We start from the raw sequence: 24,726 nt of genomic DNA on the forward strand, positions 1-24,726 counted from the left end.
AGTTATCAGACTCTGGACCAGGGAGAATGGTCCCTGTCGGGGCTGGCGTTTGAGGCTCTAGTGCGCCGCTGGGGTCATCCCACCTTTGATTTGATGGTGTCATCAGTGACCAGGAAGGCAGCCAGATACTTCAGCCACCGACGAGAAGTCGGTACTGTTGGACTCGACGCTCTGGCTCAACCTTGGCCCACAAGGGAATTTCTGTGCGTCTTGTCCGCCAGGTGTCCTCGCTCCTTGTGGCTACGGACTGGCCCAGAAGATCTTGGTAGGCAGATCCGGTGAGGTTGAGCTCCGGATGCGGTCTGCGTCTTCCTTGGCATCGGCGGTTGCTCACGGAGGGACCGTTTGGACTTCAAGATCTGGACCGCTTTGGTCTTATGGCCTGGTGCTTGAGCGGGCAGCCTTGACGGCCAGGGTTTGCTCCTCTGCGGTTATCGCCATGCTCCTCAGAGCACGTGGAAATAGACGGTATCTGCCTATGCGACAGCCTGGAAGTGTTTTCAGGCTAGGTGGGCGGGGCTTCAGCTGGACCCTTTGGTACCATCATTGGCTCATGTCCTGGACTTCCCGTCAGATGGCCTCAGGAAGGGTCTGGCGGTTTCTCCTCTGCGTGTTCCGCTTGCAGGACTCTCCTGTTTGGGTCCCTCTTCGTTCAGGGGTTCTCTGGCTTCTCTCCTGGATGTTGTCCGGTTCTTGCGGGGGACAGGGAAGCTGAGACCTCCCTTGCCACTGCCTTGGCCGTCGTGGGAACCTGAATTTGGTCCTAAGCTCCCCGACTCATCCGCCCTCTGAACCCCTGGATGAGCTCTTTCTGAAAGATCTTACTATTAGAACCGTCTTCCTGATGGTGGTCACATTGGCACGGCAAGTGTCAGAGCTTCGGGTTTTGTCGTGCAGAGATCCTTTTCTTTGCATCACGGATTCTGCGGTGATTTTTGAGGACTATGCCTTCTTTTCTTCCGAAAGTGGTTTCCTCTTCCCACGTCACCCAGGAAGTTTTTTTGCAAACCTTTGTTCCTTCAGGTTCCATGTCTCAGGACCGTGTTTTGCGGAATCTGGATGTACGTCGTCTCCTTTTGAGATACCTAGAGGCTACTAATGACTTCTGTCGATCGGACCATCTGTTTGCCCTGGTGGGCCCTGCGCTTTGGGGTCGGCCTGCTTTTTCGCGTTGGATATGTGCGGCTATTTCTGCGGCGGTGGGGAAGAAGTCTCCCCTTGGGGTGAGGGCTCACTCTACTAGAGGAATGGCTTCCTCGTGGGCTGACTCTCATGCGGTATCGCCTGAGGAGATTTGTCAGGTGGCCACGTGGGCTTCCCTTCATACCTTTTCCAGGTTTGATGTAGCGGCTAAGGGTGATACAGCCTTTGGCGCTTCTGTTCTCGCGGCAGGCTCATCGGGGCCCCCCTGAATTTTGGGACTGCTTTGCTACGTCCCGCCAGTTCAGCCTCCAGAGAGATTGTATAAGAATGAAAGATGAGGTTTCTTATCTCTGCGAATCTTCCCTGGAGGCTGAAGTCCTGCCCATCTGTTTTGTCCAATTCGCAGGTTGCCTCTTAAGTAACTGGTAAACTGGATTTTCGTCTTTGACCAGCCTCACTAAGAATTTCATGCGTATTGCACTTCGTAAGGTTTAAGAGTGGGGGGGAGGGGGGGAGCGTGTGCCACTTGTGATTTTCAGGCTGTGTCCTTGTTCCAGGATTTTCATGAGGTTTGCAGTTTATAATGTTTACATTACGTGTTTGATTCCTGTTGGCCATAGTTTTTAGTATAATTCGATATTGAGCAGAATTGACTGGTAGCGGCAGTTCCCGCACCCTCTCTCTCTGTCTTTTCTTCTGTTTCCTGTTGTCATAGGTCTCCATGGCTTTTCTACTAACTGGGCATGTCAGGAAGCTTCAGGGCAGGTAGCTCAAAGGGGAGGGATCATCTTTTAGTTGCCCTGCAGCTGACACTCTCAGAGATGCAAGATCCCTGCCAGTTTAGCCTCCAAACTATCATTTGTTTAAGATATACTCAACATGAAGAAAATAGAGGTCAGCTTCTATTCACAATACGCCCCCCAAATTATGTCACCAATGTGATCACATTTTGAGCAGTGCTCTGCATCAGGGTGGGGTGCATCATAATCGAATCATGGATCCTCTTGAGTCGCCCAAGACTTTATAAGGGGAACATGAGTGCCTGGCTCCAACAGCTATCCTCAGTCATACATTAATTCACATACAAATTTGCACTTGCTCCAAAGAAGATGTAAATGGGGGACATGTAGTTGGCGACAGAACTTTATAAGACTCCTTTTCTGTGGGTAATACATGCTTTGCATGAAGAAAAGGGTTTTGTAAAATTACTCCCTATTTGTCTTTCATGATCAAAATAAATAATTAATGTCTCTAACAGTCAGAACACATTCACCAGGTGGGAGCTCTAAGCTGCTTACCTCTCGATCTGCATGGGGTGTGCGCATGTATCCAGTCATATTGGAGATGACAGGCTAGGCGGGACAAACTGTCGCGAGATGAAGAATGAAGACTTAGGTCTGCTTTTGACTAATGGTCTATTACACTTCCTGAAAGGCAGTAACTCTTTGTCGTACTTGTTGTAGATGTTAGCAGAACATGAATCGACTTATAAAATAGAATAAAGGCAAACAAGCAACCTACCGGGAATTTGTTTTAACAGTCAATAAATTCAAATCGATTCCTATACACGTTGACTAAAATCCACACATACGATTAGCCACAAGCAGCTAACAATGCCCACAGATATGACACAGTGAAACCCTCGCCTAGACTCCTTTCAGTTAGGGGAGTCTCTGTTATGAGAATATAACTGACTGCCTAAAACCTGAAGAATGCCCACTTTGCTTCCCAGAATAAAGCATTAATATGGGTTCTACGAAGGACAGAGAAAGTACCTGTATGTAAACTGCTTTGGTTGTTATCACAGAAAGGCAATATCTATAGCCATATTTTTTTTACCTGATAGAATGCTGCTATAGAGACTGACATCTCTAGAAATTTCTATCCCTCTTCAAGGAGTAAAGAACCTCCTCAGGAGATTCTGTCCTTTCATTTCCCTGTACCATATTACATTGAATAACTGGGTTTTTGTTTTTTGTTATAATAAGTACCTTGTATATTTAAGCTCGTTCACTATGCTCTCTCAAGTACTGCAGGAGACGGAAGGAATGCAGGAAGATTCTTTCAAAACACAATCTATTAAAAATGTTTCCTTAAAGTACTTTAGGTAACCTCTTTTTCCATAATAATGAGGAAAAGGCACCCTGTAAAAGTTTATACTCCCTAGAGAGATTTCTTATAATAGTCTTAAGCATTCAGCAGTATCTTTGATCCTTTGAAATGTAATGGAAGAAAAATGGAATTTGAAGGAATGCACTAAAAAGGGTTTCACTGTATCCTATACAATCTCTGGCTATAAAAACACTGCATTAGAAAGCCGGTATGCTCTTGTCCTCCATAAACGATTCAAGGTTCTAACCTTGTTTTCACTCATATAAGGCCTAACTTACAGCTACACTAATTCCTGATGTACTCATGCTATTATACCACCGTCAGGATGGTGTTATAGTCACGCTGGCACACAGAGTTGTTTTTTTTCAATCTCGCCAGATGTTCAGTCCATAAATGCATCGTTTTCTTGTAATTTGGGGTTGGAGCGTTTGCTACTTTGCACCCCACTCCTTCTCCAGTGCAATGTGCTCTTTCTTCCCCTTGCTCTCATGTTCTACCTGGCTTCCTTCACCTTCCCCGCTGGCCTCCAGATCCAGCTCTTCGAAGGAGGAGCCACTTGTTCCCGACTCGCTGTAGCTGTGCTCACTGCGATTGTCTGTCTCTGCCCGTCCACGAACTGCAGCGGTGGCGGTGGTGGCCACTGAGGTCTCCCTGCTGTCTGTCAGCGCCTCCACAGTTACGGAGCTTACGTCACTCGGGGCTTTAAACAAACAAACAAACAAATTTGTTAAACATTTTAACTCGTATTCATAGAACTATCACCTAAAAGACTTTTGGTGTGATCACATGCAATATATTCACCTTGTTGTACTAAAAATGAACCTGTTATGCAAATATAGTGCACACAATTTGGAAACCTTTAAGCAACTATTAACTCGGACAGAACACAATAAAGGCAACTTATAGAGTACTTAAGCACTGTCTTGAAATATAACAGCCCCCTACTATTTGAGCAATGAGAACCCCACACACGTAGTACGTCAGTCTTTCTAGTGGTTCAGTATTGGCAAACGCATAGTTCTGCCAATGAATTTCAGTCCTAAACTGCAACACTAGAACAAAGTCCTCTTGTTGTATTCTATTCAGGCACTTATAGATTAAAAGCAGGTTATGTTCATCAGATTAACATATATTATTTAGAATTGACATTAGTTTATTAATTAAGGAGATCAAATTCTAAACTACTTATGAAACAAAAAAAATAAGAGGGTTGTAAGGAATCTATAATAATAAAACGCTAAGCGCGTACGCGCACTCTTAATGCCGTGTTGCCTGATCTGTAGTTCCGTGGCCGTCAGAGTGCGCATGCACGCTTACCACGCATCTCTCTGTCTCGCAGCAGGCTTGCCGGCTCCGGCCACACAAAGTTCATTTTTTTTGTTCAAAGCTCCTGCCGTGGCTCCTCTATCGAACCTCAACAGAGTTGGAGAAGACTTCTGATTCTGGCGGGGATCGAGAGAGGAGACGCAGCGTCGGCTTTTCTATAGCAGTAGCACCAGAACTCAGGAATTTTTCTAAGCAGCAACACAATTGAGATGCAGAAGCACTGCCACCCAGCGTCCCCGACTACCTGCATTGGGCTCCACCAGGGTCTCGGCTAGGTGGTTCAAAGAGCGCACGAGTGCAGGGAAAAAGCCGCAAAGGAACAGCGCTACAGCAACTGCCTGCAATAGCACGCAGCAAGTCACCCCCAGCGACCCGCGAACCCTCATCTCTCTCACGAGCCCAAACCTCCCACCAGCACTACAGCGCTTCTTCTACGGGCCGTCAGAGGAATCAAACTAGGTCAGCGCAAATCATGTACTCCTCTCTTTTAACGTGTCCTGTATCCAAGAGCAGAAGTAACCTCTGAGTCGAAGTACTGTACTATCAAGTCTCCTGGGGGAATTGTAAGCGGCATTTTTTTTTTCCTTTCCTTATAAAGGCGCGAACTTGAAATGAAACACTGACTACATCTGCAGTGTTTTAGTGTTGGGGAGTCTACAGTGCTGTATGCAGCCAGGCAGGTTTGTGCACTTACTTTGTTTTCAGCTTTGCATGAGCGGGTTTGACTGTGGGCTGGAAGTTTGTTTGTTGATGTTTACTCATGTTCTGGCTAGATATAAAAACTTAAGGCACAACGTTGCTCAAATTTGAGAATCTTCATTAATGAGTTAAGCACGATCTCTTCATTGCAGATCGTTAGAGGTTATTGTTATGGAGAGAAAGGCTGAACTCTATTGGTGTTGAGTTCTTATTGACCAGATTTCTTCATCTATAATAATAAAAAGCTAAGCGTGCATGCGCACTCTTAATGCCGTGTTGCCTGATCTGTAGTTCCGTGGCAGGCAGAGTGCGCATGCGCGCTTACCACATATCTCTCTGTGTCACAGCGGACTTGCCGGCCCCGGCCCCACAAAGTTCATTTTTTTGTTCAAAGCCCCCACCGCGGCTCCTCTATCGAACCTCACCAGAGTTGGAGAAGACTTCCGACTCTGGCGGGGATCGAGAGAGGAGATGCAGCATCGGCTTTGAACTAAAAAAAAATGAACTTTGTCTGGCCGGAGCCGGCAAGCCCGCTGCGAGACAGAGAGATTATTGCATCTGAATAGTAACGGAGCGTGGGCGTAGGGGGCCTGGCTCCCCGGCTACTGCGTCCGGAACACGACGTTGAAAGTGGAAAATGGCGGTGGGTTGGCTCACCTCACGGCAGATGGGCAGGAACCGGCTCTAACAGGCTCACCCTCCCTCTTCCCCACGCTCTGCTCCTCTTCCGCGGATGGCATGTTCTACGGGGACGACGCCTGCTTCGTGGGGAGCTGGGGCTGAAAGGGAAAAATGGGAGAAGGGAGCTTGGGGGAAATGGGTTTGGAGCTGGGGCTGAAAATAGGGGACATGTGAGGGAAGGAGGCTTTATTAGCACCCGTTAATGTAACGGGCTTAAACACTAATATCATAAGACTCTGCCTGAAATCCTAATGAACATCATTTGTACAGTAATATATTGTCGTCTACTGTGTTAGCTATAAGTCTGTCTCTGTCCACCATTTCATTGCCGATGCCCTGAAAGAGCTTAAATTGTACTCTCAGCCTTCTATATCTTAGTGTTCGGTCATAAATCGTTCTAATGTGCTGTCCTCCTTTTTTCCATCCCACCGGCAGCTTATCGGTCTGGTGATTGAGCAGTGGGAAATTCCAGACAGCTCTTTCCAACCCTCTAAAGCTACGGCTAAGCTTTTTTCCAGGGGCTTCAGATGTTTAGCAGTTTTGAGCAGCCCAAGGTGAATTCCACCGTGGCACATGTTACCCAGCGTATGGCTCTCCCTAGAAATGGGAGTATGCAACTACAATGCTCCGGCTGCCGTAAAAAGGCAGTTTAGACATCGCCGGCCACAGGGCTTGTTTGGTGTTGGGGGGGGGAGGGGGGGCGGGGTGAAAGCGCCACAAAGGTAAGGGGCAGGGAGGGAGAAAGGGAGGACAGGTGGGGTGGAGAGGAAAAGACGCTGAAAGCACATGGGGAGGACAGAGGGGGGAGAAGGACGCTGAAGGGAAATGGGGATGACAGAGTGGGGAGAAGATGCTGAAGAGAAATGGGGAACAGAGAGTGGGGAGAAGATGTTGGAAGGGAAGAAGATGGGTTCCAGACCAATTTGGAAGGGGGGGAGAAAGGGAGAGGCACAGTAACAGAGCAAATGGAAGACGCAGAGAGAAGAGAGACAGTGGATGGAAGGAATTGAATGAGAAGATGAGGAAAGCAGAAACCAGACAACAAAGGTAGAGAAAAAATTATATTTCTTTTTCTTTTTTGCTTCAGGATAAAGTAGTATATTAGTTGTGTTGATAAAAATTTATAAACAAAGCCCTGCCAGCTGAACATCTCTTTCTCCAGTTCAGCAGCCAGAACTTTGATTTATAAGGAAAGAATAAACTAAATATTGCAGTACTGAGGCTTGTATGGATGCTGTGGGGACGGTGACGGGGCGGTGAAGGGAATGGCGTTGACGGAGCGGTGAAGGGGACAGATTTTTCCCCCCTGTCATTCTCTAGTGCTCACGTCAAAAGCTTCCCTCTGACTCAGCTTCCTGTTTCTGCTTTTGACTGAGTACCGCGTGGCCGATCTGAAGTTCTGTTGATGCCAGGGCTAAGGGGGCATTGCCGATCTTGTTGCCAAAATCGGAAAGGTGAGGAAGGGAGAAAGATGGGCCTGTAGTGGATGGAAAGATTGAGATAAGGGGGCAGATGATGGAAGTGGGGAGAAGGGGCAGATGATGGGAAGTGGAGAGAAGGGGTAGGGAGAAGGGGCAGACATTGGATGGTAATGTGGTGGGTAGAGGGGGAGCTATGCTGGATAGAAGTGCAGATGGGTGAGATAAGGGAGCAAATGCAGAAAGGAAATGGGAGGAAAGAAAGAGGGGAGTAGACGATGGAAGTGGACAGAGAGAGAGGAGAAGGTACTAGATGGAAGGGGTAGAGAAAGAGGGCACATGATGGAAGGAGGGCACATGATGGGGGGAAAAGGATTGGGTTAGGGAAATACTGGAGGGGGGTGAGGGAAAGAGGTGGCGAGCTGTAGGTAGACAGTAAAAAAGGAAATTGATGAGAGGGTTGTAAGAACGTAATCTAGATGGATGTAGAAAATAAATTGAAAAGGAAAATGAGGGAAGAAAGGGATTGCAGGAGAGGAGAGAGATGCCAGACCAGTGGAGGTGAAAGGAGAGATGGAAGGGGGAGGCATACAGTTTCTGGAAGGGAAGGAAAGAAGATGCCATATAGGGGCAGAGAGATGGCAGACAGTGGATGGAAGGAAGAGAGTAACAAGAAGATGAGGAAAGCAAAAACCAGAGAAGACAAAGGTAGAATAAAAATTTTCTATTTATTTATTGCTTTAGGAGACATGTGTCACTGTTTCTGTGGTGTTGCATTGTATGCAGAGTCCAGCTTCTTGCTGGTTCAATTTAACCTTTGTCTATGTATTTCTATTTTATCCCCCCTTTTACAAAACTGTGGAGCGTTTTTCAGCTAACTTGGAACACGAGGACGTTACTGGTCAGACTTTACGGTAGATATCCTGAAAACAGGATGGTTGGATAGGCCGGAGTGAGCTCGGATGGCAACTTCAGCATTTGGAATCTAGGAAGATACCAGGTGGACTTTACAGTCTATGACCCAGAAATATCAAAGAAGAGACAATTTAATTTAATCATGTATTTTTAATGGGTATAAATAACGGGCAGACTGGATGGACCGTTTAGGTCTTTATCTGCCGTTATTTGCTATGTTACTATGACCCTTTTTAAAGGGCAACTACTCGGCTTTGACTCTAGATCACCTATTACAAAACTACCCACTATGGAACTTATTAGAGAGAGGATTTCAACCCACATTCACACAACAGTATGCAGTCTATTTCCTCTAATGAAATATCATCTCTTCTGTCACTTAATAACAGATTAGTCTTATTTTCCCTCCATATCTACATTTTAAAGCTGTGCAGAAACTGTGACTGATTCGAGAGAAGCAAAGAAGTGCATTTGCTATGTTCTCGCTAGCACAGAGAACTGCCTCTGGGATACAAGTTTTAATCTCTGCTATGCCACCTGTTGTCTGTGTGAACCAGGAAGAGACTCATCGCCTCCCTGCTCTTCGTTGTACTAACACAGGGTTCTTCTTGTTACCTCACCTGCAGTTTAGAAGTCAGAAATGTGCAGCTACCTCCTTTGCCCCAAAGGTTAATGCAGAAAGTATAACCACATGGTTACTATAGGTTGTACACCCACAATACATAGTAACATAGTAAATGAGAGCAGATAAAGACCTGAACGGTCCATCTAGTCTGCCCGTTACTTAGTCTCATTAGAAATTCATGATTAAGCTAACTTGTCGCTTCTTTGATATTTCTGGGCCATAGACTAAAGTCTATCGTCCTAGGTTCCAACCGCTGAAGATGCCGTCCGAGCTCACTCCAGCCTATCCAACCATCCCGTTGTTTGCAGGATATCTACCGTAAAGTCTGGCCAGTAACGTCCTCATGTTCCAAGTTAGCGGAGATCCCGTCGATGCCCTCCCCAGCCTATCCGACACTGAATCACCATATACGGGACACCTTCCAAGCAATGCAAAGAGGAGCTGAGCACAAGAGTTAAGTCATACGGAAGATATGGCCACAAAATCCACGTTAACGATGTCATTAAGTATTTCACTGCAATGCACAAAACATAACAGATTTTGAAACGTGGACAATGCGGGAAACTTTCCGAGAAGTCTGAGGCAGTGTGTAGAATAGAAGGGTAGGTTGAGGGTGCTGAACGGCAGCCTAATCCAGTGTTTTTCAACCGCTGTGAGATGTTGCCTGGTGTGCCGCAGGGCTGCCATCAAGGCAGTACTACCAGTCCTGCATTCAGGGGCCCGGAGCTGACAGGGGGCCCGAGGCAGGGGAGCCAGTAGCTCGCCAAGGCAAAGTGAGTCGATCACCCAGGACTCACTTTGTCTTGGCGATCTAATCTATCGAGCCGATAAGTCTTCTTCTCCCCGACGTCAATTCTGCAGTCGGAGAGGAAGTTCGGGCCAGCCAATCGCTGCCTGGCTGGGCGGAACTTCCTCTCCGATTGCAGAATTGACGTCAGGGAGAGCATGCGTCGGCGTCGGCTTTGGGGCCTGTTATCCATTGGTGGGTCCTGTTCCCCGATGGCAGTGGCAGTGGCTTGGGGAACGGCAGGGAGAAAGAAAGAAAGGGGAAACAGAAGGAAAGAAGAGAAACAGAAAAAGAGAAAGAAAGGTCAGGGAGAGAGGAAGAAAAAGTTGGGGGAGGGAATGAGGTGTGGAGGAGAGAAAGCATACAGGCTGATAGAAGGGAAGAAAGATTGGATGCACAGTCAGAAGAAGAAAGTGCAACCAGAAATCACCAGACAAGGTAGGAAAAATGATTTTTTTTTAAATTTAGCAAAGTGGAGGCAGTATTACCACCGTTTTCAAAGGAATTTGCCCAAATAACTTAATAGTTAACTGGGTAAATTCCCAGAGATGAAAACTTCCCTTCACTTACTATGCACAGTTCTGAATTTATATCTGCTGTCTATATTTTACAATATAGTCACCTTTTACTAAACCGCAATAGTGGTTTTTAGCGCAGGGAGCCTATGAGCGTCAAGAGCAGCGCTGGGCATTCAGCGCAGCTCCCTGTGCTAAAAACTGCTATTGTGGTTTAATAAAAAGGATGGAGGGTATATTTGTCTATTTTTGTATGCTATAAAAACCAAATACAGAGAGAGACTGAGAGCTGTTGACGAAGAGCTACGTGTGTGTCTTTCTTCAATTCCAGCCAGAATATCAGCTTTGTGTTCAGCCAAACAGGCCCAGGTTTCGCACTGAATAAAGTATTTTATAATTTTTTCACTATTCTGTTTACTTAATATTTCATAATAAAGTAATTATAAAATACTTTCTTTGTGTTTATTTGATTCCTATTCAAGAGAATTACTTTATATATAGGCACAGAGTTAAATTTTTTAACATTTTCTAATGGTGGTGTGCCTCGTGATTTTTTTCATGAAACAAGTGTGCCTTTGCCCAAAAAAGGTTGAAAAACACTGGCCTAATCCAACCCACCTGTCCCCAGTAGCATTCAGCAAGGTCTCTGATGTTTAGAGGTCCTCCTCCCTCTCCCATGCCTCCAAAGTTAAAAATAAAAATTCCTACTGGTCTCCCCATATACCCCATCATATTTAAAAAAAAAAAAAAAAATTCCCTGATGTCTAGTGGACTACATTCCTTTTCCTGTCCCAACTCACTTATCCTGTGTTTTTTTAAAAAAAAAAAGTTACCCTGGAGTCTAGTGGCACCCACTTAAAACTTTTCCTAGACCTCGCTTACCCCCGTGTATACCTTAAAAGACAGGAGCGATGCCCATTTACTCTTGCCTTTGGCACTACCATTTTGAAAGCTTTCTCTTTATATGCATGGAGAATGACTGCAAAGCTATTGCTTGGTTCAAAGCGTATCGCTATGTGAATGTAATTGACCAAAAGTAGAGGAGAGGGGGGCTCAGTGTTTTGAGGATCCAAATAATTTGGGAAGAGTTATGGTGACAAATGGCATCCTTGCTTGATCTTTGGCCTGGCATGATTCCACCGAGGATGGGTTCCCTTTAAGAGCCACTCAAGCTTGTCAATAAGTCTGAGGCTGTGCGCTCTGCTGTTTATTGAGTGTTACAGTAGGTCTGCTGGCGTATTGTGTGGAAAGTCAATAAAAACAATAAACAGGAAAGATCACTAGGTTCCCTGTATCCTTCTAAGGATCTAATACAGAGATTAAAAAAAGGTTGAACAGCTCAGGAGGGATGAGGTGGGAACAAAAGAAAGCCCTTTAATATTCAGACGGGAACAGAATATAAGAACCGTGAAGCATTGCTCTTATGAACATACCAGTGCAAAAGCAATCGAATGCCTTTACTTAGCCATTTTTGCATACAGTCTACACCAGGGGTCTCAAAGTCCCTCCTTGAGGGCCGCAATCCAGTTGTATTTTTATGATTTCCCCAAAAAATATGCATGAGATCTATGTGCACGCGCTGCTTTCACTGGGGAAATCCTGAAAACCCGACTGGATTGCGGCCCTCAAGGAGGGACTTTGAGATCCCTGGTCTACACAGACTGTATGCATAAAAACATTTTTGAATTGTATTTAAAAACAGGGTACAGAGCTGGGCAATGAAATGTTAGAAAAGATATGACGAGGAGCTGCGGTGTGCCTCTGGCTGTTAAGGCTAGATTTCAATCCCTGTCAATTAGAGCTAGTCGGGCCATTATGATTTTGTGTCTGTCCATGTCCTTTTTAGTAAACATGGAGATTGGGGACAAACATTATTGAATTAAGAACAAACAAAGGATATGTCTATAGTTGAACCCAATAATAGTCTGAACAATAATTCAGACTGAGGAGGTTTTTTTTTTTTTTTTTTTTAAAGATATGTTTTAAAGATGGGTTACAGGATCCGAGGCAACATGACTTTACAAAAGGTAAATCGTGCCAAACGAACCTGATTGAATTTTTTGATTGGGTGACCAGAGAGCTGGATCGAGGACATATGCTAGATGTAATTTACTTGGATTTCAGCAAAGCCTTTGATACAGTTCCTCATAAGAGGCTGTTGAACAAACTTGAAGGGCTGAAGTTAGGACCCAAAGTGATGAACTGGGTCAGAAACTGGCTGTCGGACAGACGCCAGAGGGTGGTGGTTAATGGAAGTCGCTCGAAGGAAGGAAAGGTGACTAGTGGAGTCCCTCAGGGTTCGGTGCTGGGGCCAATCCTGTTCAATATGTATGTAAGTGACATTGCTGAAGGGTTAGAAGGAAAAGTGTGCCTTTTTGCAGATGATACCAAGATTTAGAACAGAGTAGACACCGAAGAGGGAGTGGAGAATATGAAAAAGGATCTGCAAAAGTTAGAGGAATGGTCTAATGCCTGGCAACTAAAATTCAATGCAAAGAAATGCAGAGTAATGCATTTGGGGATTAATAATAGGAAGGAACCGTATATGCTGGGAGGAGAGAAGCTGATATGCACGGACGGGGAGAGGGACCTTGGGGTGATAGTGTCCGAAGATCTAAAGGCGAAAAAACAGTGTGACAAGGCAGTGGCTGCTGCCAGAAGGATTCTGGGCTGTATAAAGAGAGGCGTAGTCAGTAGAAGGAAGAAGGTGTTGATGCCCCTGTACAGGTCATTGGTGAGGCCCCACTTGGAGTATTGTGTTCAGTTTTGGAGACCGTATCTGGCGAAAGACGTAAGAAGACTTGAGGCGGTCCAGAGGAGGGCGACGAAAATGATAGGAGGCTTGCGCCTGAAGACGTATGAGGAGAGACTGGAAGCCCTGAATATGTATACCCTAGAGGAAAGGAGAGACAGGGGAGATATGATTCAGACGTTCAAATACTTAAAGGGTATTAACGTAGAACAAAATCTTTTCCAGAGAAAGGAAAATGGTAAAACCAGAGGACATAATTTGAGGTTGAGGGGTGGTAGATTCAGGGGCAATGTTAGGAAATTCTACTTTACGGAGAGGGTGGTGGATGCCTGGAATGCGCTCCCGAGAGAGGTGGTGGAGAGTAAAACTGTGACTGAGTTCAAAGAAGCGTGGGATGAACACAGAAGATTTAGAATCAGAAAATAATATTAAATATTGAACTAGGCCAGTTACTGGGCAGACTTGTACGGTCTGCGTCTGTGCATGGCCGTTTGGAGGAGGATGGGCAGGGGAGGGCTTCAATGGCTGGGAGGGTGTAGATGGGCTGGAGTAAGTCTTAACAGAGATTTCGGCAGTTGGAACCCAAGCACAGTACCGGGTAAAGCTTTGGATTCTCGCCCAGAAATAGCTAAGAAGAAAAAAAATAATAATAATAATTTAAATTGAATCAGGTTGGGCAGACTGGATGGACCATTCGGGTCTTTATCTGCCGTCATCTACTATGTTACTATGTATGTTGCATTGCTATTAATGTACAGCAATTTGCAAATTATATGTCAAAATAAATCAATCCTAGTAAATAAATAAAATAAAGTAATGATGAGTGAATAATACAGTATAAAACATTATAGAAATCATAGTCGAGTGTAAGGTTAATATAGAGCAATAAAAAAAGTGAGCCTTTTTAAAAAAAATTCTATATTAATTTTCAAGACTTACAAAAAGTGCAAATAAATATACATACAGATGCAACAATTAAAAGCACTTGTACTTGAACAAATATTAAAACAATTTATCCTCCCCTCCTCCTTCCCTATCTAGATGTGTGTGAAAAAGTAAGAAATTCCAGGAATTAAGGATTTTACCAATTTAATCAATCTTCTATTTAACATATGCTTCTAACGGACCCCATTTTCTTTAAACTTTTTATTGTTTCCCACCAAAAAGAAAGGTTTAACTCAGTGGTCTCAAACTCGCGGCCCACCGGGTACTATTTTGAGGCCCTCGATATATTTATCATACTCACAAAAGTAAAATAAAACACTTTCCTTAGCTTATAAATTACAATATTATTATTAAAACTTAGCCAAAAGGAAAGATTTCTAAACTATAAAGAGTTTTTGCCTCATGCAAAATTGTAATTTTTTAATATGACATTAACTATTTTTTTCTGAGGCCCTCCAAGTACCTACAAATTCAAAATGTGGCTCTGCAAAGGGTTTGAGTTTGAGACCACTGGTTTAACCTATCGTGGTTTTTCCAGTTTCTAGTTATCAGTTGTATAGCAACCCCCGTCATAATCAGAAGAAGTCTACTTTTATACATGTCAAGTAAATTGTTAGGTCTCAACAATGTCCCAAATAGAAACATAGAAATAGACGGCAGATAAGGGCCACGGGTCTGCCCACCCCAATGACCCTCCCCTATCTTTCTCTGTGAATAGATCCCACGTGTCTATCCCATTTGGCCTTAAAATCAGGCACGGTGCTGGCCTCAATAACCTGAAGTGGAAGACTATTCCAGTGATCAACCACCCTTTCAGTGAAAAAGAATTTCCTGGTGTCCCCTTGCAGTTTCCCGCCCCTGATTTTCCACGGATGCCCCCTTGTTGCCGCGGGACCCTTGAAAAAGAAGATATCTTCTTCCACCTCGATGCGGCCCGTGAGATACTTGAATGTCTCGATGATGTCACCCCTCTCTCTGCGTTCCTTGAGTGAGTACAGCTGCAACTTATCCAGCCGTTCCTCGTACGGGAGATCCTTGAGTCCTGACACCACATCTTAAGTCAATGGCATAGAGACACAGAGTACCATATTAATTTTCCCCTATATTGATTTCCAGAAATTGAGTATCAAGGGACAATTAAATAACAAGTGATCCAGTGTCCCTACTTTAACATGACAGTGCCAGCATCTATTAGACTTTGAACTATCCAACTTTTGTAAAAGAACAGGGGTCCAAAAAATTCTATATAACAAAAAAAAAACAAAAAAAACCCCCCCCAAGTTTGTCTCATAGATTCTGACGCTGTACATCTCATTCTCCAAGTCCAAATCCGTGGCCATTGCGTAGTAGAAATATGCTGCTTTGTTTCAATACTCCAAATGGCTTTTAAGCTTGTTTTAGTTTTTTTGCCAAATATTCAGATATTAATTTGTACCACTTGGCAGCCTGGTGCCCTTGCAAATCTGTCTAGAAACATAGGCCCGGTAAGCTATACTGATTTTTTAAAGTTATGCCAGTCAGGGAACCCTTTCTGAAAGGCCTGTTTGAACTGCAACCATTTAAAACAGAACCAAACCAATTCAGGATGTGAAACAAAAAAGGCCATTCTACATGATTGAAGGCTTTTGCAGCATCCAATCCAAGGACAGCAATCTTTTGATCAGAAGTTTGAAGATGGTTAATAATATTAGAGAGTAATCTAGTGTTACTATAAGACTGTGTGTTGTGGATAAAGCCAGATTGATCGAGTGTGATTAGTTTCTTTATGACAGATTGCAAGCGGGAGGCATATATTTTGGCATCAGTATTAATTAGGGAAAGGGGTTTGTAGTTCTGTACGCATTGTGGGTTCTTACTCGGTTTTGGCAATACAATTATCGTGGTTTCGGTGAATGATTCTGATATTTGGCCATACTCAATGACATGATTGAGAAATATTAAAAAGTGGGGTAAAATAACTGAATGAAAGGTCTTGTAAAATTCAATCGTGAGACCATCTGGACCGGGAGCCTTTTTCAAGGCCATATCATTTAAGGCGGCTCAGGGCTCATCCCAGGTTAGAGCATTCTGGGGCAGATAAAGCGGGATGGGGTGAGATTATCCGTGAACAAGAAGTCAAGGTTATCACTTGCGAGTTCCATAGTATATAAAGTTTGATAAAAGGATTGAAACTCATTAGCTATTTTGACAGGATCGTCAGAACGTGTATGAATGCAAGAAATATGGCTGGTGTTTGTCGTCGAACCATTTGTCTGATCGTCTGCCAATTCTGGGTTTTATTTACTTAGTGTGCAACATTGCGAGATGAAATTTTTAGGGTTACTTTCTTGGATTGTTGCATCTGTTTTATTCCAGAATACGGAGGGGTCGATGTATTTATGTGATTCTAAGATCTTGTAGGTTAAGGCTTCAACATAAGCAGTGCCTCTGCTGGGTCAGACCAGGGGTCCATCATGCCCAGCAGTTTGCTCACGTGGCGGCCCATCAAGTCCAGGACCTGTTAGTAACCCTCTATCTATACCCTTCTATCCCCTTTTCCTTCAGGAAATTGTCCAATCCCTTCTTGAACTCCAATACCGTACCCTGTCCTATCACGCCATCTGGAAGTGCATTCCAGGTGTCCACCACCCGTCGGGTGAAGAAGAACTTCCTAGCATTGGTTCTGAATCTGTCCCCTTTTAATTTTTCCGAATACCCTCTCGTAGTTTTCGAAAGCTTGAAGAATCTGTTCCTCTCCACTTTCTCTATGCCCTTCATGATTTTGTAAGTCTCTATCATATCTCCTTTAAGTCTCCGCTTCTCCAGGGAAAAGAGCCCCAGTTTCTCCAATCTTCCAGCGTATGAAAGGTTTTCCATACCTTTTATCAAACGTGTCGCTCTCTTCTGAACCCTCTCGAGTATCGCCATATCCTTCTTTAGGTACGGCGACCAATATTGGATGCAGAACTCCAGATCTGGGTGCACCATCACCCGATACAACGGGAGGATAACTTCTTTCGTTCTGGTTGTAATACCCTTCTTGATTATACCTAGCATTCTATTCGCTTTCTTAGTGGCTGCTGAGCACTGTGCCGATGGCTTCATGGTCTTGTCCACTATAACCCCCCCAAGTCCCTTTCTTGGGTACTCTCACTCAGTAACAGCCCTCCCATCGTGTAGCTGTACCTCGGGTTTCTGTTCCCTACGTGCAAGACTTTACATTTCTCTACATTAAACTTCATCTGCCATCTCGTTGCCCACTCCCCTAGCTTGTTCATGTCCCTTTGTAAATCTTCGCAGTCCTCACCCCATTAAATAGTTTGATGTCGTCTGCGAATTTTATTACTTCGCACTTCATCCCTATTTCCAGATCATTTATAAATACATTGAAGAGCGGCGGTCCAAGCACCGACCCCTGCGGAACTCCACTCGTAACCTTCCTCCAGTCCAAGTAGTGGCCCTTCACTCCTACCCTCTGCTTCCTACCCGCCAACCAATTTCTGATCAAGGTAAGATAGTAGGTTTTCTACTTGTTTAGAGGATTATTCTTCGAGATGGAGGTTTAGATCTCCTAGGATTAGGTTTTATACTGCCGTTAGAGTATAAAGTCTTCAAATTCCGGGCTTGCTGTGTTCCAGTTTCCTGGTGTTAACGTAGCAGAGCATGCAGAGTATGGATCCTTTTAGTGTGGTGCATGATAGTTGGCAAGATAGTTAGGTCCATGTATGGGGGATGGATGTTTTGTCTAGTATGTTTTAAGTTTAGGGAGTTTCTAACTAAGATAGCCAGACCTCCTCCTTCTCCTCCTCTTTTTTTTGTCTCTGCAGACCACCTTTATCTTGTATTCCTGTGGGCAAACTTCTGTTTTCCTGGGATCAGAGTCTGAGGTAAGCCAGGTTTCGATGAGGAAGATTCTTTGGTTTCCTCTCCAGCCTCTTATCCGTTCTATCTTTGGGCCTAGAGTTCTGATGTTTATGCAGGCACATGATAGTGTGGTGTATTCTGTTTGAGCATTGCTTGTCATTTTTGGGTAGATGAGTGATCTCGGTTATGGGTGTAGATTGGTCCTGGGTGGGCTTGTTGGTCTTCTCCCCCATGTCGGTGTAATGATGCGTTGAATGCAGGTCTGGCAGTTTGTTATGTTTCTGTCTATAATGATTCTCCTGGCTGGGCTGTGAACTCTGTTTGCAGTGAAAATAACTGGTATTGGGGAGACGTTGTTTGTTGTTGCCTTCCAGCTTGTTAGGAGTAAGGTGCTCGGAAAGATAGTTTGTAATTGTTTTTGCGGTATCGTTTTCATTGTGAAAGATAAAGAGGCGAGGGGTTGGTGAGTGTGAGGTAGCAGATGACTTTCTGGGGGTTAGGATGTAGCTATCTCTTTTGGTGGTTGTTAGTGGCAGATGATTGGATTTTAGTGCGATTGTGTGTATGATTGGAGCTGGAGAGGATCCGGGTGATCTGGAGCGGGCTAGGTCAAGTCCGACGTGCGTCGCTGTAGAGCAAAGTCAGGTCGAGGAAGAAGGGACAAAATAAGCGCTGAAACGGTGTTCGCCGTCCCTTAAATAGGGCTGAAGAGGAGCCGGATGATCTGGGACGTCGCTGCGGAGCGGTGTCGGGCTGAGGAAAGAGGTACAAAATGGCAGACTTCTTCCGCCTTCCTCTGCCTGCTGAAGAGCTGGAACGGTGGTACATGAAGGGTTCACCGCAGGGGCCCGTGAGGACAGGTTCAGATGATTAGGGTACAGAGAAATACCACATCAAGCGAGACCTACTTAGATCTGTAAAATACTGAAGCGGTACAAGCGTTAATGAGACAAACAGAAACACGACCGAAGGTAAGCTTTGTGCATGTTCAAGGACAGTATGAATAACCACAGCAATGATGTGTGTTAAAATAATAAAAAGGTTATGTAGACAAACATATTAAGATAGATAAACAAGGAGAGTACCCATAAAACATCATACAAAATTAGAGACACTGTGCACATGGGTACAATGTGCAAGCGTAATGTTTAGTGAAATCAATTTTTATTGAACAAGTAAGAGAAAACATAACAACAATAAAAGGTACAGGATGTGTTCAAAAAATATACAACAAAAGCCCCCAATAGCCAGAATTAACAGTTCCACTGTCCTCGACAAGACCAAAGCAATATAAATAGATGTAAAGGGAACTACCACTTAAAAAGCTATACTAGGGACAGAAGTACAAGAACATGAAATAAAGCAAGCAATTGAATATTGAAGAACAAGCATTATAGAAAAACCAACAAAAAGACAAAAACTCAACCCTTCCTAACCGGGGAGGCCCAAACAGAATTGTCCAAGATACCCTGAGAGATAGAAAGCAAGGCCTCCCCAGAAAAATAGGATAAAACCAGCAAAGAGTCAAACTAACACAAAATAAATGAAATAAACTCACGAAAAAGACAAAGGAGATCTACAGATGGGAAGAATCAACCCAGAACTGCCAACCACCCCCCTCCCCCACCCCTCCACCGCTCATAACATCTCAGATCCGTAGGGTATTGAGAATCAGACTACTAATTCTAGGAGACAAAGAATAGATATAAGGGTCCCAAACTCTCATTAAAAAACTTAGACTGACCCGACCCCTCTCAAGCATGCCCCTCTCAGCCTATAGTGCAAGCATAATGTTAATAATACTCTTAGATATTTAAGTCAAGGCAGGTTAGAAAGAATGTGTATATTGGCAGAGCAAGTCGAGTAAATATGTGCCACATGGAGGAGAGAAAACAAAATAACAAAGCAAAGGGACTGTGAAAGCGCCTACGGTGAACATGGCACTAGCAGCAGGCATATAATGGCAGGCGGGGCCCTTGTGTCGGTTAAATCGGTAAAGGAACAATGCATGAAACGGGGGCAATGATAAATGCAATATCCAGCTTACGGGGAATGTACAGGGTACATAGCCTCATTGAATGCTTGAAACCAGCACATACATTGAGATAAAATATGATGAGAACAACTAATAATTCAAGTTACAGGAGGAGAAGGTGAATAGACATCGTGCATAAAATAACAAGAGGCTAATAGAGGTAAGGTGAAGCACAGTTGGGTATACCGTAACAAGCAATAGACAAATGAGTATGCAGCTAAGGGTTTTATTTTATTTTCTTATATAAGATCACACACTAAGTTGCAGCTTGATATAACAACATGAAATACAGCATAGCGACGCAACACGTTGTTAAAACGATACTCACATTACATGTTGAGAGAGCTGGAAAGACACAAATCTACACGAGAAAAGGACGACTAGCGAGCACAGATACCTTTAACCAAAGTAGAAAGGGAGAGCGCGCAGCTAGAAATCTTAAGAAGGTAAGGAAGAAGGGCAGAAAATGACGCAATACAGCTAGCAAAGGAAAACCACAGGGGCAGGGAGTTTGACAGCAATAAACCGTGAAACAAGACATCATAATAATAACTTTATTTTTCTATACCGCCATAGTCAGGCGACTTCAAGGCGGTTCACATTGAAAGAAGGCTGGACAGTCAGCGAATGATAAGGAGCTTAAAATAGAAAAGTTACATAAACAAGGTACATACTAATTTAAGTTCCATGGGTAAAGAATACATGAAAATTGGAGTTTCCTGGGAGATTGAATAGCGTTTACGGGAGATTTGTTTAGTTTAAGGGTGGTCTGTTTTAGTCAATGAATGTGTCAAATAGGGCGGTTTTTATTGCTTTTCGGAATGCATTGAAAGTCAGTTTGGGTTCATTTATGCAGTTTCGCAACCAGACTTGTTGTCTATTCGCTTGGAACATGAAGGTTCTATCCAGGAAGGATTTGTATCTGCAGCCTGAGATCTTTGGGTAGGCAAACATGTTTTTGTTTCTGGTAGTTTGTGTGGGGTTGTGCAGAATGAAGTGAGTTTGCAGGTAGGAAGGTGCTAGTCCCCAGACTTGTTTGAAACAAATACATGCAAATCTGAATAGTATTTGCGCTTCTATTGGTAACCAGTGTAGTTTTTTGTAGTAGGGGCTGATGTGGTCTTTTTTTCTCAGTCTGAAGATAGAAACATAGAAGATGACGGCAGAAAAGGGCTACAGCCCATCAAGTCTGCCCACTCTGCTTACCCACCCCCTCTCTATGCCCTAATGACCCAATTTTCTTATCTTGACCCTCATAGGGATCCCACATGGGTATCCCATTTATTCTTAAAGTCTGCCACGCTGTCTGCCTCGATCACCTGCACTGGAAGCTTGTTCCAATGATCGACCACTCTCTCTGTGAAGAAATACTTTCTGGTGTCGCCATGAAATTTTCCACCCCTGAGTTTGAGCGGGTGCCCTCTTGTGGCCGAGGGTCCCTTGAGAAAGAAAATATCATCTTCCACTTCGACACGTCCCGTGAGGTACTTAAATGTTTCGATCATGTCTCCCCTCTCCCTACGTTCCTCGAGAGTGTAGAGCTGCAATTTGTTCAGTCTCTCTTCGTACGAGAGACCCTTGAGCCCAGAGATCATCCCGGTGGCCGTCCGCTGAACCGATTCAATTCTGCGCACATCTTTACTGTAATGTGGCCTCCAGAATTGCACACTGTACTCCAGATGAGGTCTCACCATGGCCCTGTACAACGGCATTATGACTTCAGGCCCAATATCTGCCTTGCCTTAGATGAAGCCTTCTCCACTTGATTGGCAGTTTTTATGTCTGCACTGATGATTACTCCTAAATCTCGTTCTGCTGAAGTCCTAGTTAAAGTTTCTCCGTTCAAGAAGTACGTCCTGCATGGATTTCCGCTTCCGAGGTGCATGAACCTTATGTTTCTTAGCATTGAAGCCTAGCTGCCAGGTTGAGGACCAACTTTCCAATGTAAGCAGGTCCTGCGCCATATAATTCTGTAAACTGCATTCACTTACTATATTACATAGTTTGGCGTCATCGGCGAATAGTGTTATTTTACCTTGAAGCCCTTGAGTCAGATCCCCTATGAATATGTTGAAAAGGAGCGGACCCAGGACCGAGCCCTGCGGTGTTTTGTACTAATCTCAATTTTTTTTTTACTGTTTTTTGTAGGATACCCAGGTAGATGATGTTACAGTAGTCAAGGAGGGATAGGATCAGCGATTGCACCAGCAACCTGAATGGATGCGTGTAGAAACATTTTTTTACCAGTAAGTTTGTGTGGTCAGCCATGGTTAGATGTGTATCTAGAGTGATACCCAGTATTTTTATGGTATTGGATATTGGGTATTCGTGGTTGTTGATTTTTAGCGATGTTCTCGTAATTTTGTCATTGGTGCTTGCCAAAAAGACTTTTGTTTTCGCTGTGTTTAATTTCAGTTTGAAGGTGATGGTCCATTTTTCGATTTCTGTCATTGTGTTTGAGAGGTTGTCGGTAATTTCATTTGTGATGTCGGTTAGAGGGATTAAGATGGATATGTCATCTGCGTATATGTAGTGCTTTAAGTTTAGTTTTTGTAGGAGGTGACCTAAGGATGCGACGTAGATGTTGAACAGAGTGGGTGATAAGGGGGGGAGCCTTGGGGCACGCCCGATGGGTTATTCCATGGGTTGGAGCGATGACCATTGCTGGTTACTCGGTAGGATCTATTTGTTAGGAATTCTTGGAACCATTTCTTTACCTTTCCCGAAATTCCCATTGCATCAAGGCACAGTAGCATGATGTCATGGTCTACCAGGTTGAACGCACTGCTGAGGTCTAGTTGTAGGATCAGTGCGCTTTTACCTTTGCTAAAAAGATTATAAAGGTGGTTATAGCGGTATATAAGAAATAAAATTATTATTATTATTAGTATGGAGGCTATGACGGTTTCTGTGTTGTATCCTTTTCTGAATCCTGATTGGTGTTCACTAAGGATGTTAAATTTGTCTAGGTAGTTTACTAGTTGTAGGTTGTCCAAGCCTTCCTGTATCTTTGTGAAAAGGGGAATACTTGCTATGGGTCTGTAGTTGGATGTCGGCGCTGTAGAGGTATTCTGGTCTTTGGGGATAGGAGTGATCAGTATGTGTCCCATGTTCTTGTTTAATGTTCCGTTTATAAGGGCGGTTGTTAGCCATGTGAATAGTTCCTTTTTGAAGTCTAGTGACATACTAACATAGTAGATGACGGCAGATAAAGACCCGAATGGTCCATCCAGTCTGCCCAACCTGATTCAATTTAAATTTTTTTTTTTTTTTTTTTTTCTTTTTTTCCTTCTTAGCTATTTCTGGGCAAGAATCCAAAGCTTTACCCGGTACTGTGCTTGGGTTCCACCTGCCGAAATCTCTGTTAAGACTTACTCCAGCCCATCTACACCCTCCCAGCCATTGAAGCCCTCCCCTGCCCATCCTCCACCAAACGGCCATACACAGACACAGACCGTGCAAGTCTGCCCAGTAACTGGCCTAGTTCAATATTTAATATTATTTTCTGATTCTAAATCTTCTGTGTTCATCCCACGCTTCTTTGAACTCAGTCACAGTTTTACTCTCGGGAGCGCATTCCAGGCATCCACTACCCTCTCCGTAAAGTAGAATTTCCTAACATTGCCCCTGAACCTACCACCCCTAAACCTCAAATTATGTCCTCTGGTTTTACCATTTTCCTTTCTCTGGAAAAGATTTTATGGGGCAACTGTCATGATTTTGGGGGGACATGCATCAAGTAGACAGTTTGATTTGGTGTATTTGTTAAATAATTTTAGGAACTGGTACCAGTCTGGGAACTCGAAGTGGTCCCAGATCATGTCTGCTCTGGAGTCTTGGTCATGGTGTTCGAGGTAGTGAATTGTGTTTATTGTGGGTGTGTGTAGGGTTGCTCTTAGGTCTGTGATTTTATTTTTAAAAAAGTTGGCTAGGGTTTGGGCAGATGGGATGCACTCATTGTCCTTTTTCAGGATTCGTGTTATATCTGTTAACCTTTTTACTAGTTTGAACAATTCTTTCCTGTTTATTTTCGTAGTACCTATTTTATGTGCATAGTGCTTTGTGCGTTTTTCTTTGATCAGATTTTTGTATATTTTCATTTTTTGTTTCCAGTTTGTCTTGTCTGTTTCTCTGTTTGTTTTTTTGCCAGATTCTCTCGAGTTTTCTTAGTTCTTGTTTGGTGGTTAGTAATTCTGAGTCAAACCATTCATTTGGTGGTCTATCTGTTTTTATGTATGTTTGGTATGGGGCTATTTGGTCTAGGAGTCCTTTGCTGAAATTTTCCCATCTTGTTGGGAAGTCCTGAATTTCTTTAATTGTGGGACTTAGCTCATAATGAGTCCAGAATTCGGTAGGGTTTATAATACCACGACTGGTTATCGTTTTCGTGTTTTGGTTGTGTGCTTTGATTTTGCCAGCGTAGGCTGACCTTGCCGATATACTGATCTGACCAGATGTATTTATCCCAGGACCCTGGGTAGTATTGTATTTTAGGGTCTATTGTATCTTTTTGGGAGAAGGTGATTATGTCTAGTTTGTGAACTTTTTCATGAATTATTTCTGTGTCTGGATTTGGAAAGTTGAGTGACATTAGGAAGTTGGCGATTTCGGTTACTTCTGGTTTTGTCTTTTGTTCTAGGTGTATGTTTATGTCCCCCCAAAATTAGGTTGTATGATCCTTTTAGGGTGGTTACGGTTAGGAATTCAAATAATTGTTCTTTTGCGTTTGACCATTTTTTGGGTGGGATATAGAATAGGATTGTAATTAGTGATTCTTCTAACTGCGCGTTAGTGATTTTGCAAGTTAGTATTTCAAGGTTTTCTGAAGTTTTGGAGTCAGTCTTGATGTAGTCAAAGTGTTCTTTTAGAATAATCGCTAGGCCTCCTCCTTTTTTCCAGCTTCTTGATAGTGGGATTATTTTGTATCCCT

At 43.8% G+C, this 24,726-nt stretch overlaps 1 protein-coding gene across 1 annotated transcript in view; it reads right to left on the bottom strand.

The window, feature by feature from the left end:
- Nucleotides 1-1,394: 1,394 nt before the first annotated feature.
- The window catches only part of TEX264 (testis expressed 264, ER-phagy receptor), a 248,990-nt gene continuing 225,658 nt past the window's right edge, over nt 1,395-24,726 (bottom strand). The window contains exon 4 of the mRNA XM_033925797.1: nt 1,395-3,955. Coding sequence (XP_033781688.1) covers nt 3,687-3,955 — 269 coding nt within the window. The 3' untranslated portion in view covers nt 1,395-3,686. The remainder of the gene's footprint in view (nt 3,956-24,726) is intronic.

This window comes from Geotrypetes seraphini, chromosome 17, assembly GCF_902459505.1.
Source record: "Geotrypetes seraphini chromosome 17, aGeoSer1.1, whole genome shotgun sequence".
Classification (NCBI taxonomy): Eukaryota; Metazoa; Chordata; class Amphibia; order Gymnophiona; family Dermophiidae; genus Geotrypetes; species Geotrypetes seraphini.